Below are 8907 nucleotides of genomic sequence, written 5' to 3' on the forward strand. Positions count from 1 at the left end.
GGGGAGTAACAAGACCACATGTGTGTCTTAAGGTCACTTGGGCTATAGTGTGGAGAATGGATTGGAGCATGGAATCAGGAAGAACCATTAGGGAGCACTAACCCCCACCACTTCCAGCAGCCTGTAGTTGCTGGAACTTGGATCTAACAGCAACTACCTACCTGTTGGATCTTAGGCGAGTAGGCTTCCTGTTTCTGCAAACTTTTGCATCTGTAAAATGAGGGAAGGACTACTTCTCTTGCCTGACTATTTTTTCCCCCTTAATTGAATAAACTGAACACCAGTCAGGAGTCCTTTACAACATTAGCTGGGAAGAGGTCTCTGAAGCCAGACACTGCAGGGTCTGTTTTGGTTGGCGAGTGTAGGATCTCACTATCTCCTTTATTCTTACTACATAGACTTACTGAGCAATTTGCAGATGTGTGGTTGGTTTTCTGGGGCTCAACCCCAAAGTGACACAACAGCAGCTGAATCTCCCAGTAGGCAAGGCTCCATCTCTGCTTGCCTCAACCATCAGGAATGAGTTCTGTGAGCATCCATCCTTTGCTCATTTGCTCTGAGCACCAGTTTTCCTAGCTATGAAAAGAGCCTATGCACATTTATTCCTCCAGTTAATATCTGTTAAGTGCTGTTATGGGCTAGGCCCTGTGTGAGGCCCTGGATATAAGACCCATTTCCTGTCCTTAGAAGTTTTATCATCTCATTTCATATGAAGTCCTGTTCTTGAGCCAGGCAAAGTGGCACATGAATGTAATGCTAGTGGCTCTGAAGGCTGAGGCAGGAGGATCACATGTTTGAGGCCAGCCTCAATGACTTAGCAAGACCCTGTATCAAAGTTAAAAAAAAAAAAATTAAAGGGCGATGATCTAGGTTACTAGTAGAGTGTACCTGGGTTCAATCCCATACCATAAATAAAATAAAATAATGTACTTAAAAATGCTTTTAAAATTTGAACACTGTTCACATCTAATTTATAACAACTGTAAGAGGAGGATTGAGTTGGAAATCTGGAAGTGTCACGTCTAGTGCCAGTTCTGATCCAAAATAACTAGCACTGGGACAATCAACTATGGTAAGCCTTAATTTTTGCAGTCAAATGAAGGGGGTTGGGGAAGAACCTTAAGGATATCTCAGTTTAAATATTGTAATTCTATCATCATTTCCTCAAAATCCAGATGCTCTTTCCAAATTCTGTGTACAGTTGCCTTCTAGACTTGTTTTTATTATTTCAAAAGAATCAAATTTTGCTTTTTACTTTCAGTCTCCTCCTTACATCTAATCCAGTGATCCCAGTTATAAATACCTACAATGACCCTGGTAGGTAATATGAGTGACGTATGCAGTGAAGAGAAGGCACCACTGTGGAGGAAAAAAGGGGCATGTTCTATTTAAAGGGGACACCTTCTTCCCAAAGCCAGCAACTCCAGACTTTATCCAAAAATGCAGGCTGGACCCAACTTCTGCTTTCCTTTAAAACACCTTTCAGTTTTGTCTTTCTCCCTCCCTTCCTCCTGATCACACTGCATTCAGGACTAGATGACAGTAGCGATCTCTCTTAGGTGGCCTTCCAGCCTGTGGTTCTACCTTTATGCTTTTTTTTTTTTTCATACAAATCTCATCCAGAAGAATCTTCACACTCATCCCTTTTTTCAGAAACCTACAATGATACCTTGGGGCCCCTCAAGTCAGTTCCCTTCACCCAGTACAGTGAGCACGTCCTGAGCACAACCATGCCAAGTGCTGTACTATGGGTGTGGGTGGAGGAGCTGCAGAACTCATTCATCTGAGATTCCCCTGCCTAGTCTTGTGAAGGACTGAAACATCAGGGGCCATTGGGTATCCCCTTCAACCACCACGTCCTGTCAATTACCAAGTCCTCTCCTGTCTTCTGGCCAGTGATGTCTATTCATTAGCACTGAGGATCCTCATGCATGGATGACAGCAATGCATCTCTCAGCAGCCTCTATTCCCATTTCCTGTCCCCCAGAATATTGGCACCCAATATATATTGAAAATGACTTTCTCTTCATGTATGTGTCTGGGCACAGGATGCAGAGCCAATATACAGAACTGCTTCCTGTAAGGTAGGTTAAAGATGATCCCAATTCCCTGCTGCTCCATGGTGGGGCTGCCTTCCTTCCCCTTAAAGTGGGCTGATTTGGATACTTGCTTACCAATAGACTGAGGTGGAAACACTGTTGATACATCGGAGGCCACATCATAAGATGCCCTGCAGCTTCCATTCAGGCCTCTTAGCTTAGGACACTTTGAGAGCCAGGAGCTGCCAAATAAGTCTAACTCCTCTGAAGCAATCAGGCTGTAAGAAGTGACTTGAAGGGCTCTGGTCAACATACTGGCTGGGATCCTGGATGACACCCAGGTGCCAAAAGCCATTTTGGAGGGGATCCTCCAGGCCCACAATTGATACTATGAATATAATAGATGAACTGTCCAGTTGAGTCCTTCCTGACCTGCAGAATCATAAGCAAAACAAAATGGTTAAGACTTGATTTTGGTGTAGCTTCTTATATACCATAGATAACCAGAAAAGTGCTCAAATATATTTATTTAATGAGTAAATAATACCTTTTGCTGTCATGTTCTGATGGTGTCTCTGCCCTATTCAAAAGCTCTCAATGGCTCCCTATTGCTTGAGAAATAAAGTCTAGTGCCCGTAGTTGGCATTTGAAATCCTCTCTAATTTGGCTTCAGCCTGCTTTTCAGACTTTATTGCTTGCTCTCCTCGGCACGAATCCATCCTATGCTAAAGTTTGTTTGAGCTATTTCCCAAACACACAAATACTTTTCCAACACCATGCCTATACTGCTCTCTCTGTCCAAATTGCCTTTCCTCCCCCATCCTCACTTCAATGGGTTGACATTCAACTTGTTCTTTGAGACTTTAGTTAAATGCCTTCTCTGACTGCCCCACTTCAGCAGTGAGCCCTCCTCTTCCTGGTCCGGGTTTGATGGTTTCACTCGTCTTTTATCCTTTACTCTGTTCTTTATTTTTTACCTCCTCTATTGCATTGGAACTTCCTTATGTGGGGGAAGGGGCGGAGGAAGAACTTGTACATAACAAAGTGCATAAAAACATTTTTGTATATCTTACCAGCCATGAATCCCATAGAGCCTGAGTTGAGACTTCCTAGCACACGGTGTGGCATGTGCTCTGTCTCCCAAACCAAGTGTTCAAGTCCTTAAAGCAAAGAGTAGTTGGAAGAAGTATAGACCTTGGTGGTAGCTTGGATTCTGAACTGTGTTTGTGCCACTTACTGTGTGGCTTTGGGCAAGATGCTTAAATTCTCTGAGTTCCAGTTTTCTTATTTAGAAATGAGAGAGTTTAGATGAAAATGTGTGGCACAGTGTTTGGCATGTAACAAACTATTAATAAAATGCTTGTTGAATAGGTACAACAGAAGGTTAGGGTTGATCAATTGCTGATTGTTATTTTGTCAACTGGGGAGAGGAGAGGAGGGGAGAGAGAAAGAGAGGGAGAGTGAGAGAGAGAAAGAGAGAGAGTGAGCAAGAGGGAGAGAGCGAGCTATCAATGAAGAGGCACAATAGGGACCACCTAACCAACCCCAACTGTATTAATCTGTGTGATCTTCAGCAAGTGGCTGCAGAGCTCTGTCTTCTCATTGGTAAATTGAGCGGTGGGCATTGGAATCTAAGCTCCCCTCCAGCCCTGACATTCCAAGAGCATTAAAGAAAAAGGATGAATCACCCCCTTCAAAATACCAATATGGGCTGGGCCCTCCCTCTGCTGTCCCCATCAAGCACAGCTAAGAGCTCTTAATACACAGCCAGCTTCTTCCTGCAGCTGCCACCAAACTTCAACCCCCTTTCCCAGGAGTCTCAGAAGCAAGACTGATAATGGACCCCTGACTTCTACATCTCAACAGGGAACCAGATCTTATTCCCAGACTCTGGGGGCCAGAGGCTCTCCTCCATAGAGTGGGCTGGCTTCCCCTGGACATTTGGCCTCAGTTGGCTGCAGTGTGGTGTGTGGCAGGGTGCTGAGAGGGTGGAAGAAAAGAATAAGGGAAAAGTTGCAAAAAGAGAGATGAGTGAATTCTCACAATCCTGGTGGGAGGCATGTGGAGTGGTGGGAACCTTACCATTCATTCTCTTCCAGGATTTGGAAATGTCCATGTGCATGTATCTGTAGTAGTTTCTAATCTCCATCCAGGGGAGGCTTTGTCCCCCAGAGCTGTATAAATTCGTAGATACTTGCTGTCAAAGCCACAGAAGACACACACTTAGAGCATTTTTTTTTCCCTTATAGGTAGGTGATAGGCACTAGGTGACCCCAGGGGGACAGTTTTCTTGCCTCTTTGCTCAGAGCTCTCTCTTCCTTTCCTCATTGATGCTATTATTAGTATTACAGTGTTATCAACATTAATCATAGTGGAGATGTAACCGGTTGTGCATCGGGCACGTGTTCCAGGACTAGCACATCCTTGTCTTCTTCTGGGACTGCCTGGGTCCTGATGGGTCCTGTCTTGGCGCCGGGGAGCTGCCTGGCCCCTGTGCTTTTGGTCTGTCAGTCCGGTGGTCTGTGGCCCGTCACGTCTGCAGCCCGGGTCCTCCCAGCTCACACTGGCTCCTGCTCTGAAAGCCGAGAAGCTCGCCGGCTGCAAGCGGGTTTTCCAAGTGGGCAGGGGTGGGGAGGAGGGGCGCGGGCGGGCCCGCGGAGGGAGGAGGGGGCGTCGCTGAGGGGAAGACCTCGCATTGTAATCCAATGACATTGCCAACGTGGGGGTGGGGGCGCTGGCCCCGGCGCGCTCTCCGAGTTTTGGCTGCCCGCCCAGCTGGGAATAACTCTCTTCGCATAATTCGCGTGTTTACCAGGCATGAAAATTCTTGCTTTCGGCTCCCCCCCACCACCAAACCCCCTCCTCTTCCCTGCTCCCCACCTCCTCCGCCCCTCGCAAGTGAAACTCTGTCTAAAAAAATATTGGCCCGGGGCACAGAAAGTTTTGCATAAATTCATAAGTGATGAATGGCTGATTTTAACGTTATTTGGGTATTTGTCAGAACTTAACAAATATACATGGGGACGGCGGTTCATAAACTTAAACATCTCAATATCCCCTTTCTTCTGGAAATAAATTACGTTTGTTTGCCCGGCTTGGAGTCTTAAGGTAGCCGACATTAGGAATATTTTAAAAGCCATCATCCATCCAGCGTGTCTCCCAGGCGCCAGGAAGATTAAATGAAAGAATCATAAGATGGAGGTCTTTAACTTTTAATCCTTTTACAATGAAGCCTCAGATAGTCGCGGGGGCAGGGTGCCCTCTCTGGGGGGAATAATGCCGTTATTCCTCCGCTCTCAGTTAATGAATACCCTAACGTCTGTCCCACGGCTGACGGAGGCAGCGCCGGGGAGGGGGCTCCGGCTCCCGGGCCAGGCTATTGAAATGAGGAGCCACCGAGGCTGCGTCGGGAGGGAAGAAAGCGCCCGGCTGGAGGGACAGAGCGGGCGGGGCCGGGGGCATTGAGACTGCGCTGGGGACCGAGCGCAGGTTTGAAATAATTAGCATAGATTCGTCGGGGACTCGGGACTCGGAGGGGGGGGGGCGGTAGGACGGAGGCGCGAGGAGGTGGCCGGGGCGGGGTGGGGGGGCAGTGTGGGGAGGGAGCAAAGGAGAGCGACTTTGGAGTCCAAGATAAATAAAGGGAGCGGGGAGCAGTGTCAGGAAGTGGGTCCACGTGGAGCTGCGCTGATGGGCGCCACCCGGGATGGAGGCGGAGGGACTCACGCGAGTCAAGCGTCGCTCCAAGAAGTTGGCTTTTTACCGGGTGGGGTGGGCTGATGTTTGTGCGTCTCTTTAAGGGAGCACACCCTCTGTCTCCAGTCCAATGGCGCAAAGATCCCGATTCTGAATTCTAACCCCCCGCACCTTCCCCTGCTCAAGTGGAGTTAAGTGTCCAGAGCTGCAACGTACCCCTCTCCCCAAAGCAGATCCCAGAGGTGGCGAATTTTACCCCAAATCAATCCCCCTCCCCCTGAAACCCTGGACCTCAAAGTCTTCCTTAGGTCTTGCGGGAGGCGGAGGTGAGTGTCAAATCTCCCAGCTATCCCCCTCAATTCCAGCTGAAGTCTTGGGACTTCTGGGGCTCGGGTCTGAAAGATCACCGAGGCTGTGCGTTGTTGATTCCAATGGATCACCTCAACTCCAACAGCCTTAGCTTCCGGGCGTGCAAAGGGTTAACATGGGCTGGATATTGTGTGTTGGGGGGGGGGCAAGGCGGGAGGGGTGGCGGGATCTGGGTGGGCGCGCTCTGACCCCCCCCATTCCTTGGGGGTCAAGTTTCAGCGGCACTCCGCCCCCAGGGTAGGTGTGAAAGACACGTGTCCCCATTGTGAAGGGCCTGTCAGGCAGGACAAAGCGGCCGCCCACCCTCCCCCCTCCCCTCAGCCCAGCCTGGGGTCAGCTCCAGGGGGCCGGCTGGGTGTCGAGGTCACTACAGGCCCGAGCTTTGGTGACAGGGGGGAAAATGCTGGGAGATTGGGCAGAGGCCACGTGATGTTTAAAAGAGGGGTTTGAGAATAACGCCCCCTCCCCATTGGAACTCAGCAGTCACCTCAATCATACCACAGGAGGGGAGTCCAAGGAGATGAGCCCCTTCTCCCAATAGGCGTAGTAGGCACCGCGGCATCCCCTGCCCGCCCCCTCCTGCCCCCCCGCCCCCATCAATCACCAACACACAGAATCGCAGGGTCGAGCGCAGTCGGTTTTAGTGGTTTTCTTTAATCCTGCTCTGCACTTCTTTCTCATTTACTACACGGGATATTATAAAGAATAAATAGCAGATACTCTTAATTTACAATGATTAGTCATTCCATTTGTTCTCTATATTTACAATAGCTGTAAAATAACATTGAACTCTATAGCTTCTTCGAGGTCCAAGGAAAATCAAAACACTTTCCGAAGAATGGAAAATAGCTTTTAAAAAGTCCTTCTACAAAAGTTCCCCCCTCTCTTTGTACTTTAAGAAAAAATAACTTTTCCCCCCTGCTTCGCCATGCGAAGGGCACTGGAATATAAATAGCAGGTTAACATTATTAGCAACAACCAGAATAAGTCTCTCTTTTCTCTGTTCTTTTTTTTCTTTTGCTTATTTTTTTTTAAAAATACAGTAGAAGCCGGTAACTTTTAACGTATAATACTGACCTTTTAATAAGTAAATTAAAACTGGGACCGTATATACACACACATATACATTCCTACACAGTTAAACAGTGCATTACATGAACCAGAAAGCTAGGTCTCTGTAGCCAAAAAAAAAAAAAAAAAAAAAAAAAAAAAAAAAAAAAAAAAAAAAATTCATTGAGAACCCTCGCTAGAGGGTGGTGGAACTGGTTGGAGTCGGTGTAGGTGGCGTCAGTGGAGATCGATCAAGTGTCCGGGTGCGGGCAGGGGGCCCCCAAGTTCTAACACGAGCACTTGCACTCGGAAATGATGGGGTACTGGATGGGAATCCAGCCGCAGCGCTGGCCCCCGCGCCGCTGACAGCGCCACCGCAGCACCGTGAGGTGCACGGACTTGGACGGCTTGCACACCATGCCCTCGGGCACAGAGCACGAGCGCTTACTGAAGCAGCTGCCCACCTTCACGTAGCGCGGCCAAAAGCGGCTGCCTAGGTCGTTCCACGCGTACAGCACCGGGCAGAAGGTCTGCGACCACAGCCACATCTGTAACTTCCTCCGCAGCTTCTTGCTCAGGCGCTGCTTCTTGCCCTGGGCCAAGCCCTCGGAGAACTCCAGCCCTTTGATCTCGCTCGGCATGGCCCCCGACGGCCGCTGCCGCAGCAGCTGGTCCAGCTCCGCCAGGTCCTCAGCTCCTCCAGCCGCTCCCCCGCCCCCTCCGGGTCGGTCCTCAGGGGGAGAGGTGGCCATGAAGCCCGGGTCGTAGTGGCCCCCGAGCAGCGAGCGCAGCAGCGTCTCGTTCAGATCCTTTTCCTTGGGGTCAAAGATAGGGTCCGGGTGTTCGATGAGGTCCACCAGGGGCAGGTTGTCGCTGGGAGCTGGGCGGATGTGGAGATAGTGCTGGCCACCGGCCGGTGCCGCCCGCAGCCCCAGGACCACCACCAGGGCGTAGAGGGTGACCCCCAGGCTGGGGCAGCGCTCCATGCCTCCGGCGCGCGCCCGGGGCTGCAGCTTCGTCCCGCGTCCCCGGAGGAGAGCACGCTGAGCCCGCGGCGCCGCCGCGCTCCCCCGTCTCTCCGGAGGCGGCTCACCCGAGGCTGGGCAGGCGCAGGGCCGGCAGCATGAGCCGCGAGCAGAGCCTTTGCGCAGCGCCGGCTCCCACCGGGGTGGAAAAAAGGCACACGAGTTGGCCGCAACTCCTCTCTCGGGTCTATTCGGAAAGGCGGCCGCGGTGGGGCATCCGAAATTACTCCAGGGCGACCGCGGGGCGCTGGGGGCGCCGGCTCCTCGCTGCCTTCCCGGGCCGGCGGCGGCGCTGGGCGCGTGGACGAGCCGCTCTCCCCTCCTCCTCCTCTCGCTGCTCCTCGTCCTGCCGCTCTGTGCAGCGCCGCTGGCCGAGCGGGTCCTGGGGCACTTCCCTCCGCCTGCTTCGGGCTCCTCGGCCGGCTCTGCCCGGCGGACTCCAGCGGCGGCGGCGGCGGCGGCGTCCGCGCACGTTGGCACCGGTTTGTCTGTCTCGCTGGGTCCAAGCCTTTAAATTTCCTGCACTTTCAGCTCCATCACCATGGAAACCACTGACTCTCTCGGCGTTGCCCCCTCCCCCTCCTTCCCCCCAAACAACAACCCCACCCCCCACTTCTCCACCCCCGAGGAGCCGGAGCGGCACAGGCTCCGGGGGAAGCCGCCTGCACTCGCCGCGGAGGCGGCGGCGGCTTCGGCAGCGCCCAGGGCTGTGCCCCGCCGGACCCAGA

At 51.6% G+C, this 8907-nt stretch overlaps 1 protein-coding gene across 1 annotated transcript; it reads right to left on the reverse strand.

Moving 5' to 3' along the window:
- Positions 1–7325: 7325 nt before the first annotated feature.
- Positions 7326–8679, reverse strand: Nog (noggin). The gene has a single exon (XM_046420572.2). It carries the CDS (start codon positions 8138–8140, stop codon positions 7442–7444), a length of 699 nt encoding a protein of 232 aa, XP_046276528.1. The 5' UTR covers positions 8141–8679; the 3' UTR covers positions 7326–7441.
- Positions 8680–8907: the final 228 nt, after the last annotated feature.

Source organism: Marmota monax, unplaced genomic scaffold (assembly GCF_021218885.2).
Source record: "Marmota monax isolate L192 unplaced genomic scaffold, Marmota_monax_Labrador192_F-V1.1 WCK01_AAM20220418_F8-fsc00064, whole genome shotgun sequence".
NCBI classification, from domain to species: Eukaryota; Metazoa; Chordata; class Mammalia; order Rodentia; family Sciuridae; genus Marmota; species Marmota monax.